General features: G+C 44.2%; 4 protein-coding genes across 46 annotated transcripts in view; 2 read left to right on the forward strand and 2 right to left on the reverse strand.

Moving 5' to 3' along the window:
- The window catches only part of LOC128874150 (muscle calcium channel subunit alpha-1), a 72,548-nt gene extending 59,566 nt beyond the window's left edge, over window positions 1-12,982 (forward strand). For 3 of the 4 annotated variants that reach the window (XM_054118575.1, XM_054118574.1, XM_054118576.1), the window contains 15 exons: window positions 160-243; window positions 325-513; window positions 591-693; window positions 760-911; window positions 985-1,209; window positions 1,366-1,570; window positions 1,655-1,788; window positions 1,853-1,954; window positions 2,035-2,133; window positions 2,210-2,328; window positions 2,428-2,571; window positions 3,889-4,187; window positions 5,167-5,616; window positions 6,477-6,604; window positions 6,685-12,982. In XM_054118575.1, coding sequence (XP_053974550.1) covers window positions 160-243; window positions 325-513; window positions 591-693; window positions 760-911; window positions 985-1,209; window positions 1,366-1,570; window positions 1,655-1,788; window positions 1,853-1,954; window positions 2,035-2,133; window positions 2,210-2,328; window positions 2,428-2,571; window positions 3,889-4,187; window positions 5,167-5,616; window positions 6,477-6,604; window positions 6,685-7,032 — 2,781 coding nt within the window. In that variant the 3' untranslated portion in view covers window positions 7,033-12,982. Of the gene's footprint in view, window positions 1-159; window positions 244-324; window positions 514-590; window positions 694-759; window positions 912-984; window positions 1,210-1,365; window positions 1,571-1,654; window positions 1,789-1,852; window positions 1,955-2,034; window positions 2,134-2,209; window positions 2,329-2,427; window positions 2,572-3,066; window positions 3,111-3,888; window positions 4,188-5,166; window positions 5,617-6,476; window positions 6,605-6,684 lie in introns of all 4 variants that reach the window. The other variant, XM_054118577.1, reaches the window with a different exon arrangement.
- A 196-nt stretch (window positions 12,983-13,178) lies between these two features.
- LOC128874151 (dnaJ homolog subfamily C member 2) lies at window positions 13,179-16,269 on the reverse strand. The gene is made up of 5 exons (XM_054118578.1): window positions 16,080-16,269; window positions 15,421-15,690; window positions 14,919-15,303; window positions 13,655-14,756; window positions 13,179-13,570 (listed from the first exon to the last, which is right to left on the reverse strand). The coding sequence occupies exons 1-5, from the start codon at window positions 16,129-16,131 to the stop codon at window positions 13,520-13,522; spliced, it is 1,860 nt and encodes a 619-aa protein (XP_053974553.1). The 5' UTR covers window positions 16,132-16,269; the 3' UTR covers window positions 13,179-13,519.
- LOC128874153 (uncharacterized) lies at window positions 16,195-19,200 on the forward strand. Of its 2 annotated transcripts, none has more exons than XM_054118584.1 (5): window positions 16,195-16,335; window positions 17,511-17,927; window positions 17,993-18,191; window positions 18,254-18,694; window positions 18,761-19,200. In XM_054118584.1, the coding sequence occupies exons 2-5, from the start codon at window positions 17,580-17,582 to the stop codon at window positions 19,084-19,086; spliced, it is 1,314 nt and encodes a 437-aa protein (XP_053974559.1). In that variant the 5' UTR covers window positions 16,195-16,335; window positions 17,511-17,579; the 3' UTR covers window positions 19,087-19,200. The 2 variants fall into 2 exon arrangements, with proteins under 2 accessions (XP_053974559.1, XP_053974558.1); XM_054118583.1 differs by lacking the exon at window positions 16,195-16,335 and adding an exon at window positions 17,161-17,432.
- A 43-nt stretch (window positions 19,201-19,243) lies between these two features.
- LOC128874148 (twitchin) overlaps window positions 19,244-24,456 on the reverse strand; it is an 86,572-nt gene continuing 81,359 nt past the window's right edge. For all 39 annotated transcript variants that reach the window (XM_054118567.1, XM_054118564.1, XM_054118560.1 and 36 more), the window contains 9 exons: window positions 24,308-24,364; window positions 22,435-22,601; window positions 22,253-22,352; window positions 22,032-22,174; window positions 21,611-21,767; window positions 20,989-21,306; window positions 20,788-20,901; window positions 19,982-20,215; window positions 19,244-19,873 (listed from right to left, as the gene is read on the reverse strand). In XM_054118567.1, coding sequence (XP_053974542.1) covers window positions 20,019-20,215; window positions 20,788-20,901; window positions 20,989-21,306; window positions 21,611-21,767; window positions 22,032-22,174; window positions 22,253-22,352; window positions 22,435-22,601; window positions 24,308-24,364 — 1,253 coding nt within the window. In that variant the 3' untranslated portion in view covers window positions 19,244-19,873; window positions 19,982-20,018. The remainder of the gene's footprint in view (window positions 19,874-19,981; window positions 20,216-20,787; window positions 20,902-20,988; window positions 21,307-21,610; window positions 21,768-22,031; window positions 22,175-22,252; window positions 22,353-22,434; window positions 22,602-24,307; window positions 24,365-24,456) is intronic.

The following is a 24,456-nucleotide window of genomic DNA, read 5'->3' on the forward strand; positions in this document are numbered from 1 at the left end:
GTACAGTCGTTGACAAAGTTATCGAAGTAGTTCCCCTAAGGTCAACGTTTTAACAAATGTATCGCTCCAGGAAGCCGCGAACACCTACCCACGAAGTTGTTTACTTTGAAAAGGCAAACAACTTCCACGATTATAACTTGACGCGAACGTTGCTCGCAGAACTACTTCGGCGACGCGTGGAATGTTTTCGATTTCATTATCGTCCTTGGAAGTTTCATCGACATCGTTTACTCGGAAGTCAATGTAAGTTTCTCGATATCTCACGTTCGCAAACAAAGGGAAGGACAAGGGGAACGCGTTCTAACGGAGACGTGAAACTTTCAGCCGGGCTACGCCATCATTTCCATTAACTTCTTTCGGCTGTTTCGCGTCATGCGACTGGTGAAACTGTTGAGCAGAGGGGAAGGCATCAGGACGCTTCTCTGGACTTTCATTAAATCCTTCCAAGCTCTCCCCTACGTAGCTCTACTTATTATAATGCTATTTTTTATTTACGCCGTGATAGGTATGCAGGTGAGCGATCAAAATGGAAAGCTTTGGTTTAAGGAAGGTGGAGGTTGGGATCTGTGAAAAACATGTTTATGTTGTAGGTGTTTGGAAAAATTGCGATCGACGACAGTACGTCGATAAACCGGAACAATAACTTCCAATCATTTCCGCAAGCGGTGTTGGTCCTATTCAGATCGGCTACAGGTACGTTAACGAATCTTCGTATATAAAATTTGCAACGGTCATAAATTCGTTACGATGCCAATGCAGGCGAAGCTTGGCAAGAAATCATGATGGACTGTTCGTCGAACATCGACGTCAAGTGCGATAATAGGAGCGACGAGCGGAATTCCACAAATAGCTGTGGATCCGACATTGCATTTCCCTACTTTATATCTTTCTACGTTTTATGCTCTTTCCTCGTAAGTAGATGAATTTATTTGATCGCGAGAGCAAGTGTTAAATTTTTGCACGAGAACGATCGTTCCTCTTCAGATCATCAATCTCTTCGTCGCCGTAATCATGGACAATTTCGATTACTTGACGAGGGATTGGTCGATCCTGGGTCCCCACCATTTGGACGAGTTCATTCGCCTCTGGTCCGAATACGATCCCGATGCGAAGGGTCGCATCAAGCACTTGGACGTCGTGACGCTCCTCAGGAAGATATCGCCGCCTCTGGGGTTCGGTAAACTCTGTCCTCATCGCGTGGCGTGCAAGGTTCGTATAACGAACGAATAACCTTACGAGATCTCAGGGGTATACTACAAATAACAATCGAAATAATTAATCGTCGAGTTCCCTCAGGTCTCACCTTTTCACCGAGGTACTTTTATCCTTGTACACTTTTTAATCTTTAATCGCAAATACCTTCAGAGGCTGGTCTCGATGAATATGCCGCTAAACAGCGACGGTACGGTCTTGTTCAACGCGACGTTGTTCGCCGTGGTGAGGACGTCGTTACGAATCAAGACCGAGGGGAACATTGACGATGCGAACGCTGAGCTTAGGGCGGTGATAAAGAAAATCTGGAAGAGAACCAGCCCGAAGCTTTTGGATCAAGTGGTACCACCGCCGGGAGGTATTTCTCTTCACCTAAACTTTTATTACGTAGCAAATTTATTGTCTCGAGTTTCATCGTGAAAAAAAAAACAATATTTTCCAGTCGACGACGAGGTAACCGTCGGCAAGTTCTACGCGACTTTCCTGATCCAGGACTACTTTCGGAGGTTCAAGAAACGCAAGGAACAGGAGATGAAGGACGGCGACAAGGACTGTCACAACACCGTCACGCTTCAGGTAACGCATTTGCAAGCCCGCGGCCTTCGATTCAGCTTCGCTAATGGAAATGGTTTGTTTACAGGCTGGCTTAAGGACTCTGCACGAGGCTGGCCCGGAGCTGAAGAGAGCCATTTCTGGAAACTTGGAGGAACTTCTCGACGACAATCCGGAACCTATGCACAGGGTATCGATGCTCGCGGCACGCACAGACGGTGGCCATTGTAAGCAACTTTCTGACAAATTTGCTATCCTTTCATTTTACAGAGGAACCATTCACTCTTCGGCAGCGTCTGGTCCAGCATGAGGAAGGGACACCACGGTTTCAACAGGGCGAGGTCGCTCAAAGTGAACTCTACGACCAAGGTAGACATTCTCCTTTAAGAATCGGAACGCAACGAAACTTGATTAAGATCGTCGATTCGCTAAATTTGATTCGCAGGCTTCCCCGACGAATTCCATAGACTTCCTGCCGTATTCCTCGCTGCACAGAGCAGGCGGACTCGATGCACCGAATCAAATCACCGCAAGGTCTCATCAAGTTGTGCCAAACGTAGCAGGGTTAGTTTCGCGCGATTCCCGCGACTATAGCTTATCCGAAAGCACTCGAACATCGCATTGATCGAATTTTTAACGCGGAACGTACCCAATTGTGTCTAGTGGTCTCAGCGACAGCGCGATGAATCAAATGGGAACGGACCAAAAGCTGACGGGCATAGAGGAGAACATTCCTCTGAGACCGTTGGCCGTGTTTGGAAATCCCGTCCAGCAACAATCTTACCATCCCCCGTACAAAGTGGTCGAGTAAGTAGAGAACCAATACGAATTCTGCCGGTTTTAGACGTCCAAGTATCCGTCTCTATGGTGGTGATCGCATCGACACGATTAGATTTGAAACTGTCTAAACGATTTCCCTTACGGACCGTATCTAGACTAGAACATTATTAAGAAACACGGGATAATAGAGGACGTAACATAGACGACACGATGTTGAAAAGAAATAGTAACGGATAATCGTTAACGCTAAGCACGATGCAAGGTCGTTTAAATTCGTGTACTGAGTTGCACATGTTGCGATGGCGGTTTCAAACATAGCGGAGCATGTTGTGTTAGACTCTTAGCGAGCATACGTGACCCGAATAGTTTGAGAATATCTGGACACACGACATAAATTAGGCTGAATTATCGAGGCCAGGGAACGGAAGGCGAAGGTTTAAAGAAAGGATTAGATTCCCGCGCGAATTTCTGCAATCTCTGAATATCTCTCTACGGTCTTTTGTTTACTATCGTACGTTTCAGTGGTCCAGGTAGCGGTAATTACCTTCATCCGAATAGCGAATATGGTAAGACAAGTTAGGGATATGGGATTTGACACATAGTTGGCTTTTACTTGATCGAACTAGCATTTCTCGCTTGCGCGCTTGCATGCGTAACCACTAACCACCGTGCTCGTCGAGAATCTCGAGGGAATCTCGACGGCAGTACGCGTCGGATAGTCGCGAATAGTTGAATATAGTTGAGAACCGACGATAGGTACGCGGGTTCGCGCGTATAGGAACCGGTAGAACCGATTTTGCATGCCGTGTTCTTCGTTTCTCTACACCCGTCGCGGTTATCATTTACTTGGTTGATTCGGACGCTTCTCAACTCCGCGATTTCGTCGAGCGCCTCGAGGCTGGTTGGTAGAGCAAATGTAGTGATCTCGGGGAAACCATATTTTAAGGGAACATTTGATCCATGTAAACACGGAACACCGAATCGATTCGTTAATTTACATTACCGTACGAGTAACGCATGAAAATTTGTGATAGAAATAAGCACACGTTCTTTCTTGCAAGGAGACGGAACTGGTTAAAAGTATATCGTTGAAAAAATAGTTGGTTAACTGTTTAAGGTGAGTGGGATACGAAACTGTAATTGCAAAGATGACTACGTTTGTTCCATCGACCATTAAACGACAGCTCGAGGTTCTCGAGGACGATGTGAGGGTGTTGCACGTGTGGCGAGCCTCTAACAAACTAAGAGAGTGGTTTTTGCCCGTTTTCTGTGTGACCGTGTCGCGTGGCTATATTCGACGCGCGTCGCCGTCTTCGTCGTCGTCGTCGCGGTTGCTCGAAGCAGTCTTCAGGACGGAATCGAGCGGCAACTGACCCCACCGACGCCACCACCCCGAAGGAACCCACCCCCGTCCATAGCCCCGAGCACCGGCATTGCCCCGCACCCCGCGCAACTATCGTCCAGCAAGTCCGGAAGCGGCACCCCGTCGATCGCCACGTGCACGAGCACGAGCACATCGAGCACGAACACGTCGACCGCCACGACCAGCTCGAGCCCTGGTTCATCCTCCAATGGAAAGCGATGTTACTATTCCTACGCGACGCGGGGCTGCTGCGTCGATTGTGCCGTCTGGAGTAATCACGGTACGATCTACACTTTCTCTCTGTCTCTATCTTTCTCTCTCTGTCTGTCAAAGCTTCTTCTTCCGTGTACCTTTCGATACGTACACATTGAATAATGGCCTCTTCGAGGAAGGCAGATTTATTAAAAGAGACTGCTCTAATGGTTGGCCAGGTGGACCCTGGGCTTCAGTTACTGTCTTGTTTCAGTAAATACGCTCTGCTTTGCTCGAAAGGAGCACTACTTTCTACGTATGTACATGTATTACTGGGGCAAAGCTCGGTAAATATGATTCAAAGATACCATTCGATATCTCCATCGCGCGTCGCTGAGTTATCTCGCCTCTGTTTGATCGATTAGTGGTTCAAACTAGAGGTGGATGATTCTTCGTGTTACAATAAAGTGGAAATGAAGAATAACGTTTGTTTATAGAAGGCTCTGTTTTCGAGAGACAGTCCTGAGGGACGCCTGCGACTGACAACGAATATAATACAGCTCGGACAACGTGTCTGACCATTGCTCGCCGGTTCTACTTAACCCATTCCGCCGTCAGTCTTTACAAGTGCCCGACGCAAGTAGAAACAGCCAGCAATAGTCACACCTGCTCGACCTTATAATATTCCAGCTGAATCAGCTAATCATCGAGTTTTCGGTACACTTGCCAATATTCAAAGTTATTTTCCTCGAAAACGAAGCCTCGTAAGTAAAACTACATATCATTCCACCTTTTCAATTTATCTTTACACAAAGAATCATTCGACGTGATACTCGCGAAAGAGCCAAAAATTTCACGGCAGTGCTAAAGCGCGGTTACAGTAGCGTCTTGTACACCGATCAAATCTCTTGCTCGAATCACCTAACGCAACTTTTCTGTCTCGCCTTACGAGGTACCCAAGTCCAATAAAAAATATTCCAAGAAAATAATTCTTCGCCTATCGATAATCGTCTCGAATCCCTCGATCGTTATGCGAGGCACAACTTGTACCGCCTTGGATACGGCAGCCGTAGATCGCGAGGACGGGGAGTCGTCAGCGGGAAGCGAGTTCAGCGGGTCCGGCGGGACCGGAAGTTCCGGAGGTTCTAGCGGTTGGAGCAGCTCCGAGAAGGTCAGAAGACGAGGAGGATCCACGAGGCAGGAGCTCGCCGTGGCGTCTCGGTCCCGTGGTCGTGGTCGATGCGATCCGGCTGGCAAGTCGGCGCCGTCGAGTTTCCGTAAACGTGGCGACGCCAGCAGCGGCATCGTCGGCGTGGGCGTCGTCGGTGTCGGCGTCGGCGGCGGTCAGTCGAGCAGCTCGGCTACACCGAGCACAGGCGTCAAGAGAACCGTTGCCAACGGGCTGAAGCTCGCCCAGACGCAGGCGATCGCCGTCGCTGGTTTCCTCGCCGATGTCGACACCCGTCGATGCCGCGACTGCTCCTGTTTGCCCCATCGGGCCTCTTACCACGGCAGAGGTGACTAACCCCCTCCTTCCCCCTTGTCCTAATGCTTTGCCGTTCGCTCCTTCGATTCACGCCTTTCGCGACCGGTCCAGGTGCTTTTTATCTGATACAAATTGCTGTCGTTTCACTTGGATTTAGTTCCAAGAAGTCAGCTTTCAAACTTTTGCGAGAAATGTTTCATATAGTAAAGGTTTAAGCGCAGTTCTCGGTCACGAAGGCGTTCATCGGGCATCCACGAAACCCGAAACTCCATCGGTATCATTGTTGCGTTGATCTCGTCTTCCACGATGAAACGTTATCAGGTCGAATCGAACCGAAGCACGCTTTCATGTCGGATTCGAGTCGACCCGCGGCCATTTCGCCACACCAACACCACACAAACTCGACGCAAACGAAATACGACTGTCCCATTGTTTGCACCCTTCCATTTTCTCGCACGCTCCGAGCACGCGTCTCCATTTCGGAGGAGGGCAAAATTCTCGTCTAGATTCCTTCTTCCTTTATTAAAAGATTCTGATCTCGACAACAGTCGTTCGACGTTTGGTATCTCAGATGAGACTCTGCCCATCTCCGAGCTAAACTTGCACTCTGCACGAGCACGTCTTTTGGTTCGCACATACGACACACGGACACGAAGAGAGACGTGGACGGGGTAAAGCGCGTGTATCAGCATGACGACACTGTGTCGCTCGAGGCATGCGTTCTGCCAGAACTACTTGGCTTGGTACGCTTCAGCATTTTGTCTGGATCGCTTACGGCTGATGCCATAACGCTCGATGTGGCACGACGCTCGCTGTCGAGATCGTAGGACTTAAGAGGCAGAGCGTAGCGCGACCTAGCTTAATACCTTGACGGCTCTCCTCGTTCGTCAGTTTCCTGGGCCGGGGAGAGTAACGGAAGCATCGGCGCAGAGCGCCTCTCCCACAGCCTTCCGGGCAGTCCAGCCGACAGGAAGCCCAACTTCGAGGTCATCGGGAGCGCGGAGAGTCTCGTCGGTCGGGTGAGTCCCTCCACCGATTTTCCTCGTTTTTCGATAATCTCGAGAAATTCGCACCAACGCTAACTCCCTTTACTCTTTAGGTCCTTGTGGAGCAAGGGCTGGGCCAGTACTGCGATCCCGACTTCGTCAGGTACACGTCCCGCGAGATGCAGGAGGCGTTAGACATGACCCGCGAGGAGATGGACAGAGCAGCCCATCAGCTGCTTCTGCAAGAACGTCGCGGGCAGCCGCTTACGTATCAGCTGCAACAGGCTACGGACCAGCACTGGGCTGGTCCGCCTTACCAGCAGATCCAACAGCCCACTGCTATCGGCTATCAGCCGCTGCAGGAGCAGCAGCCGGTGCCGCGGCAGTATCAATCGTACTACCGCGGTCAAGCAACGGTATCGCAGCCACCCACCCAGCAACAGCAACCGCCATCCTCTTAACGACACGACGACCCCTCCAACGATTCTATATTTCTGGCTCCATTACCTCCAACGCCTCCGTGAATCGATTTCCGGAACGAGCTTCGTCCATTGATTCCGGGGATGACTCGTCGTCCCTGAATGACGGTTCCTTGGCCGGATAAGAGTCGTTGAGGGAACAGAATCGGTCCGTTTGTGACCGATTTCATGTCGAGATTGGTGCAAACGGGCGAGCCATTGCGTTTGCGATGGCCAATCGCGCGAAACGCCAGACGACGGAAACGTTGACGTTTCCGCGACAGGGAAACTCTTTGGACAGAGGGTAGCAAAGAGGATTCCGACCGCGGTCGCAAGAGGACGGGGTGACGCAAGCAATAAAGCAACGAGAGCAACGATCGCGCGACCATCCGGTCCTTCGTACCGGGGGGTGGTTGTTTTTGTATTTTGTGTGCGTGCGCCGAAAAAAAAAAAATATATAAGAAAAGATTGAAAAAAAAAATACGCGAGAGGAAAAGCGGCTAAAGCACCGAAAGCGTGGAGGAATTCCAGACGGAGTTGAATTCTCAAGGGCAGTGGCTCTTAATCTTTTCTAACTCACGGTTTCGAAGAAGAGTCTCTCGGCCTTCTTACGATTTTTGGCACGGTTTGTACGTTTATTTGTTTAACGTCTTTATGGCAAAATTATGTAAGGGTACTTGTAAAATGAACGTATTAAATTTATGCCGATACGCGTGTAAAGCAGACGAGGCTCGGCTGTGAAATGCTGTTTTTAAACCTAATCTTAACAACTCTCAATCCTGATAATTATGAGAGAGAGTTCGATGATAAATTGCTTGGGAATTCGAAAATGATAAAAGATAAATTCGTTGAATCTGTTGCCAAACGTTCGCGGCACAATGGTTGAGAGCCACTGCTCTATGGTTGTCGAACGCGTTCCAGGTACTCGTGCGTTCTCGATGACTCGAGACGACGAAGGAAAATGAAAAATAAATGGAATTCGCGCGGGACGATTGATCCTTATCGCTCTCATTCTTATCGTAAAATACTTATTCCTCCGATTGTCGTTGTTAGGATAAATCGAACTCACCGATTGCTCTTCGTACGATGGATTCTAGATGAGATAACAAGTGCCTAAGTATCTGTAACTTCTTTCGGACCAGAGAAGAGACTTTTATCAACTTAGAACGAAGTACCGTTACCGCGAATTACGAAGCAAGTTGCGTGTTGAATGTGTACGCTACCGATACTTGTAACGATATTATAGATAATTATTATTCGTACCGTAATTGTACATATACGTTGCGTGAGGATAAATGGCCGATAAACGCAAATGCCGCGAGATTCGTTTGTACAGCCTAGGTTGAGTCTGCGCACGATCGGCCAACCGACGCGCGAGAAGTGTTTCCTGGCTGCCAGACCATCGTTGTTTGAATACAGAAATTTCAAATTGTATAGATCAAGTGCTGGCCTTGATTTAAAATGACAGTAAGCCATACTCTTACCGGGCCATATTCATTTATCGAATCGCATCAGAAATAAAAGATAACTGTATCAATTTCGTTTCGACTTCTGCGCCAGGAACCACGGTTCGCGATCAACTTTGGCCACGATCGACGCTTTCGCCAGACAATTTACCGCGACGATCAAATGATACCTATAGATACGAGCATAATCTATTAGAATTGTGGGTGAAGTCTGACCTGGACCTTAAACTCGCAAAGACAAACAAAAATGTGTAGACATAGATCTCTAAGCTCTCCTTCTTCTATGTCTCCTATATATTCATTTAAATTGCTTCCATTTTCCAACGTCCATATTTATCCTCTCTTTAAACTTATTATATTCGTTTTATTATCGTCTCCCGTTCCCTAGATTCGTTTACCTCCCCCAAATGCCTCCGTTCAAACGAAACCTTTTTGTTTAACTTTGCGAATTCTATCATCCACTTTATACATTGCCTACAGTTTCGATAGACCCTGTATATTCCTACGGAACCCAGTTCAGATCCATCGGGTACACTCGTTCGTGCTCGACGACTACGTTTCGGCCCTCGCGTCGCTGTTTCGTGGACCATCGACGGTCCACTTCCGGAAACGCCTACCACTCGCGCGAAATCGTTTACCGATACCGACTCCGACTCCTTTCTATCGAACGCACCGACGATTTTACTCTTCCCCGACCCCGGGTCCCAGTTTTAGACTCGATTTTTACAAATTGCGCCCCCCAACGAAAATTTTGACGTCGTATATATTCTTATAGCCGCAAGAGGAACGCGTACAAGTGTGAAAGAGTGAGAGGACCGCGCGCATGCCAGGAAAGAACGAGCGCGAGAGAGTGCGAGCCCGCGCCTAACGTTTCCCTCAGAGATGGGCAAAAGTCTAGATACCGACTCGAACAACGAACGAAAGATAAACAACCTCTGCAACCTTACTCGTCGAATGGACAACGGAGTTTGAATTGTAGCAATCGCGTCTCGCGTGTTTGAACAAATAGAGGCTGACGTTACCGAATAATGTACAACGCAATCTCAATTATCTTTGATACATAGAGCAAAGGAGACGCACGAAGGTTCATTTGTATAACTGTTCAATGGGATATGTCGCGAATAAATCGCTGTACGTTGTTCTCACTCGAATGAAATTTTTGTTTGCCCATCTCTGGTTTTCCTACGCAGTTTCCGAGACCGCAGGACGAATCGATCGGGAGTGGGAGCCGTTCCCCTTCCACGCACCACGATTTTACATCCGATCGTACGATTGGAAACATCCAACAGACGTGGTTCTGCGGATGTTCGACCGACCCTGTTCCTTCTTCAGAAAGATCTTCGAGACGTTCGGCGGGGAAGCAGTCGCCGAGGCCGTTGAACCTTCGAGCAAAACCCAAACGAAACGATCGTGTATTTCTCTCGTGTACCTTGAAACGACGTCGACAATAATCTGTCATCGATGACATTTTCAGAACCACGTACTCTGGACATCCTCTCGCCGCGTTTTCGCTTACCAGAGATGGGCAAAATTCGGATTTAGATGACGATTCCCGAACAACGAATAAAATGTGAACAACTGTTTTATTCGTTATTGGTTGAATAAGAATTAGAGTTAACGAAATTAAACGAACGTTTAATAGTTTGCCCGTCTCTGTATTCAGTTTTCGATTCGCGTTGGCCATTTTTTTGGCGCTTCCTTCCGACCTCGTCGATTCCGGATCCATTATCGGGTCCCAGAGGCTGTACGCTTCGATTCAACACTGACGATCGACTCTTTTAAGTACTTTCTCTCTCGATTCCTCCTAGTTCGTTCACCACCCACCGCATTTCGACGATTGATCTTCTTAGCTGGTGGTACGTGGCATGTACGCTGCTGCTCAAACGTCTAAGATCACCTATCGTTGCTGCGAATCTAACAATCGCTTCGCAACACGGGAGCGTTCAACCCCTTCGCGTCCACGTCTTGATTTTAATTGTTCCACCATTGTAATCGTAATTAAAATTCAATCGAATCGTTGAGTCTAAGAGAAAGGCAGTCTCTGATTTTCGATGAGTGGTGTATGCAGTCTTCTAAGGTGTAAGAATGCGCTCGACGCTAGCCCTTCGCCGACAAGGGAACCAACAAAATCTGACGACCATTTAAAAAAAAAATAGATTGACCGATATTTCCATTTCTGGACGCTTTCCTAGGGATTGCGATAGTAGAGGTACCGTGGTGTGTGTGTGAGGAGCCGATCGAGACGAGTATCGAACTTGATAAACGAAGAGAGTGACTATAACTCGCGCCCTGATACGTTTTGATAATCAAAAATATCTCGTGTTGAGTAGCCTGAATTTATCGTTTCTCTTTGAATGTTTTCAAGTCACTATTCACGTAAACGAAAGAAATATTAACAGACTCTAAACGAATTATCGGACGCAAGCGAAGTAATAAATAATTCGACACGAGGCATTTTTACCTGTTCCCAACCGTACATTTAATAATCGTCCTGGGAACGCTACTTGTATACATTGTACTCGATCTTTCGTATTCGTTTTTATTCCAGCGTCTTTCTAACGATTGCGCGCGTCTTTGTCTATAGCGATCTTTTTATACTGTTGTAAAGTGGCGTTTACACCGAAATCGTAGATTATTGCGCGTAGATGAGAAGAGTTCTATACCTATGAATCGTAATAACGTCGGATTAGTAGAGACGCCCGAGACACACCGCTGTCGCGTCTCCTGTGTAGTAGACGCGTTTGGAGAGACCAACATTTTCTATACTATCTCTGGACGGACGACGTTCCGTCGAGAATCAAGCGCGAACTTGTCGTTCTCTGAATCTTCGAACGTTCGACTCCATCGAACACGTGGCACTCAGCTTGGGCTCTCGCTAGACCTGTTGGAAATTCAGGATCACGCGAGAAAGCTGGTAAAAATTTACAAATAAGAAATAGAAAGACAGAATGGGAATATCTTGAAATTCGAACAGCTCTAGCTCTCACACACGCTACTCGCGCCGTTTATTTTTGTTAAGACAATGCTTGCGCAAACTGAGACCAGCTTTTTTAATTAATAGATGTACTCTGATGCGTTTCGACAAGGACGCCTCGACAGTCCAACAGTAAATCAATTCGTGAGCAAAGGAGGAAACCCGAGTACTATCGTACATTCACGACTCTCGTTAGTTCATTAGAAATTTTACAGAATCAACCCTTCGCGGTTCAGAGTCTCGGATTTCTCGGTGCATCTCCGTCGAGCCTCGCTCGACCCAGGACCGCGAAAGATTAAGATCCTGATGCACAACCGACAGACACGCACACGATATATACTGCCGTTTTTCTGTTCGATTTTTGCTCCTTTTGCTTCTTTATCGAATCAAAGACTTTGCTCGTTGGAAAATAAGGTGAATCGTTAAATCAAAGACTATTAATAAAATTGCTTGTTCTTCTATGAACGACTATTTCTAAATTAATTTGATATACTCGAGTATTTTAAAAATGAATCTTCTCAAATACGATGTTCAAGAAGTTATCGGTCAAGTTTCTAAATAATTTTCTTTGTGGTTGTATCGACTGCTTTCGAATCCACCGCAAAACGAACCGTCGCGTTCGCAAAGAGTCAAAGAATAGAACACGTTCGTTGTACGAATGGCCGATGCGAACGATCGCGACGCGACCTCAAGTCGAGGATTTCGAAACTGACTCGCGGCCGTCCAGGCTTACGCTTTACAAGGAAATTATACCTTTCTTTTCTGCTTGTGTTATTTGCAATTTCGAAGACCAATCGATCGACGCGCGACGGATAGTCGTTGCATCCGAGCAGTTCTTAAACGGAAATAGAAACCGTAAATGTGCGCACTTTCTGTCTGCCAGAGACGAGCAAAATTTCTACCTGGATAAAAGATTCGAATAACAAATAAAAGATGAACATTACTCGTTGAATACAACATTTACTTGATCGATTATCCCATTGAATATTGTACTACGAAAACAAAATGTTACAATTTTATTTCTCTTCTACTCGAACGAAATTTTGTCCATCTCTGCAGCCTACAATCACAGCATTTTTTAAAAAAACACGTGAACCAATCGAATCTCTACTCGAGAATAAATAAAAACAGAAACCGATCGATCGTCGAATAGAACGGGCGATTAATCTACCGTATAATTTTTTCCAATTTTCACGCTCGTTTTGAAATCGAGGATGTAAAACATGAGTTTGATCAAGCGAAATGTTTAGCGCAGAGAGAAAGAGAGAGAGAGAGAGAGAGAGAGAGAGAGAGAGAGAGAGAGAGAGAGTGAGAGACATTGAAACGTTATATACACGTATGCGCATGCGGTTCCGAGAGTGTTCGAACGAGACTGGCTAGATCGACGTAAAAGAACTGCATGGACACGGTTATCGCTGACTAGAAAAGAAAAACGAAAAACTAACAGAAAAAAGTTGTTGTTGTTAATGTTGTCAAAAAATGTGTCAAATTAAAATATAAGGATTTCAAACATCTTACGCTGCTGGTTTTATGTCGGTATGTGAAGGTCCAGTTATACTGCGTTTTCGAAATATTATTCGTCTTTATTTATAATGTAGGATGGGGTAAGTTTCGCCCTCGACTGCGTTCGCTCTGATATACTGTCGTATTTTACATTACTTACATGAAATCTCGCGGAAGGAACGATGCATGGACAAGAAAAAAAAAAATTAATAAAAAGAAATGTATTTCCAGAAATATTGACAAGGTTCTCGGAGGGGAAAACATGATTTTCTTCCATGCGATTAACGATTGCCATGAATGTACAGTTGGTGCGCAGCGATTGTTTCAACGCGTGTAAGTAGCAGAAGATTCCTAGCCTGTTACAAACTGTGCACGTACAAACTAAAGCAAGGCACAAGTATATACAATAGCTGGCATTCCGGTGAAAGCTGAAATTCATCCGTCTTCCAAACTCAATGAACGTTTCTCTACTCGAAATGATTCGCGGAGTCGTCTGAATTTCGAGTTGAAATAAGTTAGAAAAAGATTTCTCAAACAAAGATTGATATTATTTCATCACTTGCGCCGCCTTTTTCGCCTTGACCAGCTCCACCAGCTCCTGAAAAACAAAATAAAAATGGATATTGTCGAACTTTATCGATAACGATGGCCAAAGTAATCAAGATGTGAGGTATGTACATACCTTATACCTCCTCATGCACTCCTTTTTCGTCCTAGTCGGTATGCACGCTGCGATTTGATCCCATCTGTCAGGCACGGTCGTGGGATAAGTCTTCAGAGCTTGCTCTAGAAGCTTCTGTTCAGCGGGTGTCCATGGCTGAGGCTCCTTTTTCGCGTCTCTTTGCTCAGGGGTGACGCCGTTCGGAATATGATCTAAACGCTCTGTGACAGCGGGCATTCGATCCTCGACGGACTCTTTGGCTTTTTTCTCCGCGATGAAATTATCGAAGGCTTTCTTGTTCGCTTGTTCTTTCAGGCTAGACTTGCTGAAGTCCGTCGATTGCAAATCTTTAGCCTTAGCGAGAACCTCCTTCGCGTCGCGTGTCACACCGGCGGAAGAGCTGCTATGTTGATTAATGAAATTGGCGACTACCTCCCATCGTTGATTAGTTCCCGCTGGGAACAAGTTCACAGCTTTGATCAAAAGCTGTATATCGTTCTCGTTCCACGGGGCTGCCTGACTCTTCACTTGTTTTTCGGGGGTGTTACGAGTGTCGTTGGAAATAACACCGATCCTGCGTTCAGCCTCTATTTTCTTCTCGGTTTCCTCCACGATTTCGAGGAACGCGGTTCTGCCTTCAGCCTGTAACTTCTTCATAGTGTCCTCCAACTGTACGAGCTTGAAGAGCTCGCAAATCTTTTCTACGCTCTCCATGTGCCTGATGCTTTCCGCTGAATTCTCAGCAAAATAGTTGTTAGCCTTGCAGAGATCCCTTAGAGCTTTTCGTTCCTTACGGAGGGCCTTCTTCTGCGCCTCCCTTTCTTGCTTCAACGCGTCCAATTTTGCTTTCTCTTCGATTTCCCGCTTTTCCCTTTCTACTCTCTCCTTCTCGGCTAGGTCTCTCGCTATCCTTTCCTCCTCCTGCTGTCGCGCTTTCGCAGCCTCTTGCTTTGCCTTCTTCGCCGCCGTCTTCTTGTTTTTCTCTTCCTGCTGGAACTTCTTTATTCTGGGATCTATGTTATAAGCCATGTCGACGAGGCTACGTATACGCGCCATCTCTTCTTTCTTCCGCTTTGCGCGCGTGGCTTTGTTCTTCTTCTCGATCCACTTGCGCATGTCTCGGCTAAACAAACGACCGCGATTAAAGAGAAAAGGAGAAGTTTAAGTATCGGCTAAATTTGAGACAGGGGGTCAACTTTAAGTTAGCAAATTCAATTATCTCTATATCAGTTGGCATTTTTTTCGGGCCCAAAAGTGGCATTCTTCCGCAACGTCCTATACTTACTCCTGTCCGCTTTCTTTGTCCTCCTCGTCCAGGTAAGAGTATTCGCGCCACGAATCAAAGTCATACCAGAACGAGTAGAACTTTTCGACTTTGTCTCGGGGCGTGTCGGGTCCACCCAATCGCGGCACAGGCTTTTTCACGGACCACCTGGCATTCTCTTTAAATGCCTTACCCATTACTATATAAAAATTGTTTTTACAGTCTTTCTCATCCGGCAAATCGTCGTTAAAATAAGGATCTACGCTGTCGTAACTCCGCCTCTTCACGGTGGTACCCAGGGTTTCCCAGGCCCGCGTAATACAGGTGAAATAATCGTCGTCCGGCCGGATTTCCTCGCCCATCGCCTTCCGTTTGTCGGGATGATGTTTGAGGATTTTCTGCTTATCTGTAATTCACGCATCAAATACTCCTCAACCGCGTTAATCGTGGCATCGGGCAAGATAGCGAACGACATAACACCTACATTCGTTTACAGAGTATACTTTGAACTTTCATTACGTACAAGCCCTTTTTATAATATCTTCGGTTGCTTTGTGCCTGAGCTTTTTCAAGCCTAGGACAGCGTAATGGTCTTGATCTTTCCACTCCTTTGGATCCAAGGACCTCAGGTACTCGAGGTCATCCTCGAATTGATATTGGGAAAAGTCTTCGTCATCCGAAGACTCCGATATTCTGGTACTTGTAAGACTGCGATGGAACTGAGCTGCCCATGCCTGCGCCGTTGAATATAAAACTAGAGGACCAGCTGTATACGTTTCCACCTTGGGCGAGTCTGTAAGGTAGGTATTACGAATATTAATTATTTCTTAAGATTTATCTATATTTCGTGAATTAATTTGAAACGCGTACACTTATCGATATATACATATATTTCAAAATGTGCTATAGCCACTAACCGCGTGGTATATACGAAAACGTTGAGTATTCGTGATTCTAAGGTCACCTCTACGAGTTTCTGTATAATATACAATTAAAACATTCATGGATATCGATGCGAATAGAGTAGAGACTTCCACGAAGGACGAGTATCCAACCCATATATTTTAAAATCCTTTTGAAACGAAATCCTTCTGTCTGAGAAAAAACCATTGTGCTTCGAGCGATCTAACCTCAAATGGCCGGTGTCAGAAGCAAGGCATTAAAGGGAATCCAAAAACTTACCCGATATCGTGTTGAAAGCGGTCGTATCATCGTTCCCCGTACCGTCTGTCATTCTTTGCCGTTAACAAGGTGTTATTTCTACACAGAAACTATTAGAAAAGTCACAACGAAAACATAAGCGAACGATACTATCGTGTTGCGAACATATCTCAGTAAGAAACGAGCGGGTTGCTTCGAGCTCGAATATATCCGAATAAATATGGACTATGCACCCTGAAAACATTCACTGCTATTGGTCCTCTGTGCCTCCACCCAGGTAAGTATCGTATATCTGATGTACGTTGGACGAAAAGATGAAAAGACAAAACAGTGTAAAAATATATTATACGTAGCGGTTCATACTTAATAGATTAGTAGTAACAGGTTTTAGCTTTAAACTACGTCATAAAAGTTTTAATACATCATAATAATCGCATATTTTTAGAGGCTTGAATACCTGTGGATGATGAAGTGCATTCATAAGCACACATGTATAATATGTTTCTCCATATTTTCGAATAGTTATCACAAATGTGTTACAGATATTCATAATCGTTTAAAATTTAATAAAAAGAAATATTTAAAGTGTAAAAGACATCTCAGAAGGAATTATATTTAATGATTACAGAACTACATTCAAATTTTCGCGCCCTTTTGCTTCAAACTCATAGCCATCTAGCGGTAGAAATAACGAACTAATTTTCGGAGTTTAGTCAGCGCCTCTATCTGAAAAACGCTCAAGCTTGTCGCCGAATAGTTCCTACTGGCACCGCTAGATGGCGCCATTTGTTCCATCAATTTACCGACATGTCGATAATTGAACAAATGGCGCCATCTAGCAGTGCACGCAGGAACTATTCAGCGACAAACTTGAGCGTGTTCCCGATAGAGGCGCTGACCATACTCCGAAAATTAGTTCGTTATTTCTACCGCTAGATGGCTATGGGGTTGAATTAAAAGAGCGCGAAAGTTTGAATTGCAAAACTTTATTCAATATGTTTCTTTATATTTATACTGTAATCTGTAATTGTTATGTATCATTTGTTACTTTTATAACATCTACTAAATCTATATCTGCCCACTGGCTGCCTAGAATTCCTGGTCATACATAACGAAATTATATACTTACAATTGGATACATCCATTGTCTAACCTATAATTTAATTCTGTCCCACTGTGCGACGGTAGAACCCTTGTGGGGCAAATATAATGGAAATTTTAACTTTGATTCTCGATGATCATCGTATCAAAGTAAATAAAGAAAGACTTGCGAAACAAAGCCGTTACTTTGCATCCCTATTTTCACACAATTTTAATGATTCCCATGACAAGGAACACGTTGTTAATTATGATATTTCTTTATCTACCTTGGAGGTTTCTATTGTTGTTAATTAATATAATAAATATGTCCCCATCATTCATGGGAATAACTGAGATCTTTTGTATTTTTAGAGTTTTGTCGAATGGATCCACGATGATGCAGAACCAGTAGATGTTCTGTGTCATCCGTTGAAAGTTTCTATGAGTAAATTTGTAAAAGAAAATTTCATAGAATTATTAAATTTATTACAATTGAGTGTACTATTTATGGTGGATGAATTAACAAATGAAGCTATAGATATTATTACTATAAATTGGCTGCTACCAGACAAAGTAATCGATATATGGTTACTGGCCCAAGAATTGAACATTAAAGTATTACAAGACATGTGTCTTGCTACTTGTTTAGATCGTTTCGAAGAACTTCCTTTACCTTCACTTCTGGAGTTGACCAAAAGTAATATTACTCTGTTGCTTCAAAATGTTAATACAAGATCTTCTATGGAATATTTGTGTTTTGTAAGAAACCAATGGATACACCGTCACATGGTAATTATTATGCTGCTCGATTACATAGTATATTCATACTTGGTTTGATAATATTTCAATTGTAGACACCAGATATTCCAGATATAATGGAAAACAGGTTACTCAAGTTTATACAAGGCATTGTTGTGTACAAAACATACGAATGTATTAACAAAGATCCATATTTGTATATTTGGAAGGATAACGTATTGTCCAAATGCATGCAATTAAAACACAAACAAGATTCAGAGAGTTCTATAGTTGGAATGCAAGTCGCTAGTAGAGGTATAAATTTATTCTGTTATGTTTCAAGAGGAAGATCTTGTGGTCATTTAAGCTATTTTTAGGATTCAATATATATACAGTTGGGGGAGAAATGGGTTTAGGTACTGGACACTTTAACAACATTATTTGGCGTTATTCTCTACTATCTAAAAAGTGGTATTACGAAGCAAAGATGCCAGTTCCAAGGAGACACATGATTGCCGTGTTTCTGAAAAATAAATTAACGATAATAGGCGGTGTCGGAAGGCATAGATTGAAATTATTTACGACTGATATTCTTGATATTCATACTGGCACATGGAAAAAGGGTGCAAAGGTTCCTGAAAGTTTTACCAGTGTTCCTCCCCATTGTGTTATGGATGGAAAACTATTTTTAATAAATACGTCGGTTTTTATTTATTATCCAGAAGGTAATTATTGGCAAAGTATATCGATTTACAATAATCCTGCTGTACAACGAGTGGATGCATTTCTCGCACACGACGCGACATTGTTTCTTCTGGGTAAATATCAGCGACAGAAATATGATTTTCATTTATTCTTTTAATAACTATTGATGTTTCTACCAGGTTCTCATTTGGACGTGTCAGTTTTGTCTAGAATTAACGTTGTAAAGGACTCGGTTTGCAAGGAAGGAGGATGCTCATTAAGTCAATGCATAGAACACGCTATAATAACTAGCGCGAGTATCGTACACGAAGACGATTCGTATGAATTAAGATACGCACATGTGGCCGATGTCGGCATAGTGTTATTGAATACTCGACATGCTGACAAATATCAGTATCTACATCTGCATACCGAGATAAGCAGAGACTTAACAAATTTCTTCATTCCAAAATCGGGATGCTTAAACATCATTAATCCCGATAGTTTGTATGACACTGTAGCATAATTCATTAATTAAAAATCTTTTTATACCTGTTTTTTCTTTTTGTAAATAAAGCAAAATATTAAAGAAAAATCATTTGTTTCTTATTCGTTGGCTGTATCGCGAGAGAGAGAGAGAGAGAGAGAGAGAGAGAAAAACGAGGAGTGAGAGATATCGACCATTTTATATTTGAATTATATTTTATTTATCGTAAATTTTGTAACGGAAGCAGTCTTCAAACAAGTATAACACGACAGTGCGTACGATTACATGGAATAAGGACGTACATCTCGACAGTATCGATCGTTTCGTACAGTCATCCCGGCGAGACAAGATGTTAGACGACGTTGTTATATTCGAGGATGCTGGTTCGTCCGCCGGAATCGACCGTGACGATTTATCGTTTAAATTTCGTACCGTCGTTATGCATAATTGTTTACTTAAAATATGGTAATTCGTGTATACAGCAAAGCTCGTATTAGCGTATAGATTGCGCGTGCTATCCGTGTATTGTTCGACGTCTTAGATTCTTCGTTCACCACAACAACGACACGTGTTTCTTGCGATAATGATAAGCACACAAAAAGAAAATACAGCGTTCCATGATAATTTACATAATAGAATAGTGCGAATACAATAGTTCTCCAATTTCTCTTTTATACACGAACCTTATAATAACCACCTATCGTCGCGACTTACTTCGCGAGTCGTAATTCTTTTTTTTACAGTCCGTTTCAAACGTTTCCCTCTGTTCTTTATCATTCGTTTTCGTTTCTAAATCATTGTTCTCCCGATAGAACATCGTTGGAAGCTGAAAAGAGATGAATTAGAAGAACCAAAAGAACCAAGGTGACGCACAAATACGACGAAGCTAATAAACAATGTGGAACAGTAAAAAATAGATGGATATCGCCCAAACCTTTGTCGTATCGCGATCATTGCACGTATCAACGTTTTCATTGGTCGCTGGTAACGTTTAGGGCGAAAGCAGCGTTCGTCTCGCCCTTCTTGCCGATCGCGCGGGCAACGTATTGGCCGACATCGCTGGCCGTGCAGGATTTGATACGCAACTCGAACGATTTGTCACCGTCTGAACTGAAGAGATACCTGCTGCTACTTTCTGGGATCGCTTTTCCGTCTTTCAACCACGTTACTGTAAAAAAAAACCCGATTAGTATACAGCTCGCGCCCTCGCAGTCGCCATCGTAATTTGTACAGAGCTTCCTGACCGATTTAAGCAGATTGTACGAAAAATATTAGGTTGTCCAGAAAGTTTGTGCCAATTTTCAAAAAAACTTCAAAGGCACATTTGAATTGTAATATATTTGTGTATATATTAATGTATTTATTGAATTACATGGATACCATTTTGTTCCACAATCTTTTCACCTTTTAAGGGATGCATATATATGTTATTTGTTTTCAGCAATTTCGACATATTCAGACCTGCACCACTTATCAAAAATCGGCATGGACTTTCCAGACAACCCAATACAACTATAAGAAAGATCGATACTAGAGATCACGGTTTTGAACGGGTATTAAAATACACGGAAACACGGAACACGTGTACTGTGTATTAAGGGATGAACACGGGTATTTTTAATACACGGATACCCGAGTATTAAAAATACACAGATTAAAACACGGATCGATTAATTACCCGTGTACCCGGGTATTTCGACACACGTGAAGTAGGGATCTCTAATCGACAATTTTGATTACCTTTCAAAGGCGCGGTTTCAGTCTTGCATGTGAACGTAACCGATTCGCCTTCGCCTACCGTTGCAGATTGCGGGAATGTCGTGAAGACTGGGCTCTTCGGTTCCTCGTTTGGAACTGCAAGCGAAACAATCGTTATCAGCGTGATCGTAAAGCAATTATTAAGAACAGCGTGATCGAAGGGAATCACGATCGTTGACGTACCAAGTACGTTTAATGTGCACGACGAGAAGCTCTCCCCTGCGTCGTTGAACGCTTCGCAGGTGTAGGTGCCGGAGTCCTCGGGGAAGATCTCGGCGATGTTCAATTTGTAGATGTTCGCCTCGTTGCTGTACTGGAAGTCCTTGCTAGGCTTGATCTCTTTGTTATTGTGAAGCCATATCACGTCGAACTTCTTGGCGCCGATTATTCGACAGCTCAGCAAAACGGCTTCGCCATCCTTCACGAACATGCTCGTCAGGTGGTCCACGATCTTCGGGGGCTTGTCGTCGGTCTTCTTCTTCGCGGCCGCAGTCGTGCCCGCTGAAAGATATCGTCATCGGCGTAGAATTCATAGGGAATTCATGTATTTCAATTTCACTGGGATGACTTGATAAATAAAGGTTACTGTTGGATTCTGATCTCAAGGTTTAGCGCGTTACGCGAATGTGTGAATGTGTTTTGTTTTATGCATGCATGTGACGCTGACCGGATGGATCTTCTCTTGTTTCGTATGTTTGGTGCTGCATAGAAAGCACACGTGTGTTCTACCTCCTCATAAAACCTACTAAAGCACGTGTGTATTTTTTTTTTTTTTTTAATTTACAAAAACCCAACAGTTACTTACGTTTTATAGTCAGCTTGCAGGAGGTAGTCACGGTACCGATGCTGTTGCTCGCCTGACAAGTGTATTCGCCCTCGTCTTCGGGGAACACTTCGTTGATAACGAGAGTCGCGACTCCCGCTTTGTACTTCAGGTCCATGATGCCTGACGAGCTTAGCGCCTATAATGGACAATAAATTAGGCCGATTCAAGGATTCGTGAAATTCTCTAAGCAAAGGTTTGCTGGGTTAACTCGGCGAAACATTTATGGGTTTGGGTACTGGACACTTTAACAATATTATTTGGCGTTATTCTCTATTATCTAAAAAGTGGTGTTACGAAACAAAGATGCCAGTTCCAAGGAGACACACGATTGCCGTGTTTCTGAGCAAATGTTTGCTGTGTTAACTCGGCGAAACATTTATTTTCGCGAACTCGTTTTTACCTTGCCGTTCTTGGACCAGGTGACCTGAGGTTCAGGGTCACCGTCGACCTTCGCGCTGAGTTCTAACTGTTCTCCGTCGTTTATAGTAAGATCGCTCAGTTTTTTCGTGAACTGTGGCGCCCGCATCGAGTCGTCCGGAGGATCTACGAGATTAATTGTGTGTAATTAAGTATGTCACTGGAACCCGGACCGTCTAAGTACAGCCAGCGTATTTTGCTTACAAGCTAATTCCTTAGTGGTACTTCTGGAACGAGATGGGCTGCCCGTGGCGTCGAGGCCGTACTTCTTGGTGCTTCGTTTGTCCGTGCTGGAGTCTGTGGCCTGAAACGAAATCGTCCAGCGCATACATCCAGCGTTACCATTCCGATAAAATAGTAACGAGCAATCCTAAATTAATCCTTACTCTGTAGGAAGAGGAAGTCGTGGAATTCTGCTTATTGGTGGAACTACTGTAATTGGACGATGAACCTTGCGTGGTGGTGGAACTGTACCCGCTGTATCCACCCGATTTGTGAACCGTTATGATCGGCGGCGGTGCTGGTTTCAGCGGTTGCTCGATAAATCTTCGATCTAGGAAAGTTTTTCTTTTCTGTAATTAAGCATCTACAGCGATCTTCCTCGTTTCAGGGTTGAAAACACACACCACTGTGGACAAATCCGTGCGCTGATCTGTGCAACCAACCTTCCCGAATCTCTCTTAATCGATACGAATAATCTGGGAATGCTGGTGCAGATCAACGAAGCAACTACCGGACATGCGCCTAATGGCACGATCTGGATGGAAGTTATTGTCAAACGTTGGAGCAAAAGCAAAGTTAGTCGGAAGTCGAGGAAGTCGGCAGAAGTGAATGAAGTAGGGTAAACGTACTGGTAACCGATACTTTTAATTAAATATACGACTCTAGGGTTAGTTTGAGCATTACTCATTGCAGACCCAGTGTTTAATTCGCTACGAGCCAATCGAATATAAAAAGGAATCCTGTTGCGTGAAGGAAGTCGAGCAGTAAGCCTCGCGGCCATATCGTTTCTCTTCGACGTTGGTTTTGCCAAGAAGGTGAAGCATATAGCGAATTAATCCTTTGCACTCTTAACATTCTATTGCTACGAGTTCAGGTCACCTTTACCTCAATCATTTCATTGACATTTCGAATTCCAAAGAAATTAAACCTAAAGAAAGATTATTGCTGATAGATTTGCTGCGTGAAACCTAATGGTGACTGAGAGTTACCTCTCGAGTGCAAAGCGTTAACCCTCTATTCTGTCAGAACAGAACCCTCTGTTCTGTTTTACTTTATCCTTAACGAAGGACATTGGTGCTGGAGTCGACGGGACTCTCTCGCCTAAGAAGGAACAGTAGCGGGGATGAAGCAAGGAACTGTGGCGATATCATTTTCTTTGTTTATAATGTATCTAACGTATCTAAACGAAGTAGGAGACCAGTAATCGACATATACCTCTGGGACATTCACAAACATTGAAACGTTACTTTATTTTCTCGGTTCAGAACACAGAGAAAAAAAAAATATGAAATCACAGGACGACACGAGAAGGTAATAGAAACGAATGCTGCACAATCTGTGTTGAAGGTTGTCGAGATTCTATTATACTTTGTTCAATGTGGCAGTGTTACCCCGCAGATAGTTACTAACATTTCTCCTAACTGTGCAGTCTTAACGAAACAATATTTATACGATATTTATACGACTAACCGCCAAGTTGTGCCATTACAAGTTTGACGAAAACTTTCAGATGAAATACTGCAACTAGAACCGCAAGAGGTGTATTCATTTTTAGCGTACGTTCAGTTCAATGCCCGAATGTGGTGGCGTGTTAAAGTAATAAAAAATGAAGACGCTTTATTTTTCATCAGCGCCAGGTTCGCTTTTATGTCGATAACTGGGACAAATCTCTTTGACAAAACGTCGCTCACCGATCCAACAATGTTTTCCAACCGGTCTCTTAATTTTATACATCGAGCTGCTTACAAATTCGATAACAACTACTCTCGAGCATTTTTTAAACTTCTTCCAAATCGAAAGGTTTCGCGATATAGTCTTATGCGTTCCTCGACGTGCCGATTACTGGTACGTTCACCCTAAATGCGCGAGTAAAGATTAGGGGTTGTCGGATCGTGGTTCCTTAAATCTTTAACGGATATATATATATATCGGCAACTTGTCAGAAGGCGGGTAAATAAACGGGGATGCTCCTTCTGCAGTGGACGATTAGGTGGGATCTCAAACAGGAGAGGGGTTTCACTCGTTACGTGGCTGTACCTCCGGAATGTAGGAGGTCGTGCGCTAATTTAACCTGCTCCTCAGTTTCTCCAGTGCCTACAAATAAATACTCGATGAGTCTTTCGCGAACATGTCGAAGATGCAACTTCTAAAGTCACCGCTTGTTCTCCGAGTCCGATCGCACACGG

The sequence above is a fragment of the Hylaeus volcanicus genome, chromosome 3 (genome assembly GCF_026283585.1).
Source record: "Hylaeus volcanicus isolate JK05 chromosome 3, UHH_iyHylVolc1.0_haploid, whole genome shotgun sequence".
Taxonomy (NCBI): domain Eukaryota; kingdom Metazoa; phylum Arthropoda; class Insecta; order Hymenoptera; family Colletidae; genus Hylaeus; species Hylaeus volcanicus.

What these genes read in the sequence shown, in the direction of transcription:
- LOC128874151 (XM_054118578.1), bottom strand. Translation starts at nt 16,131, where the DNA reads ATGACAGACGGTACGGGGAACGATGATACGACCGCTTTCAACACGATA. An exon ending in AGATATTATAAAAAGGGCTT is followed by an intron (nt 15,304 to 15,420) that starts GTACGTAATGAA and finishes CGTGAATTACAG; the next exon opens with ATAAGCAGAAAATCCTCAAA. An exon ending in GACAAAGAAAGCGGACAGGA is followed by an intron (nt 14,757 to 14,918) that starts GTAAGTATAGGA and finishes TCGTTTGTTTAG; the next exon opens with CCGAGACATGCGCAAGTGGA.
- LOC128874153 (XM_054118583.1), top strand. Translation starts at nt 17,268, where the DNA reads ATGGAAATTTTAACTTTGATTCTCGATGATCATCGTATCAAAGTAAAT. An exon ending in TTTCTTTATCTACCTTGGAG is followed by an intron (nt 17,433 to 17,510) that starts GTTTCTATTGTT and finishes TTGTATTTTTAG; the next exon opens with AGTTTTGTCGAATGGATCCA. An exon ending in AATGCAAGTCGCTAGTAGAG is followed by an intron (nt 18,192 to 18,253) that starts GTATAAATTTAT and finishes AGCTATTTTTAG; the next exon opens with GATTCAATATATATACAGTT.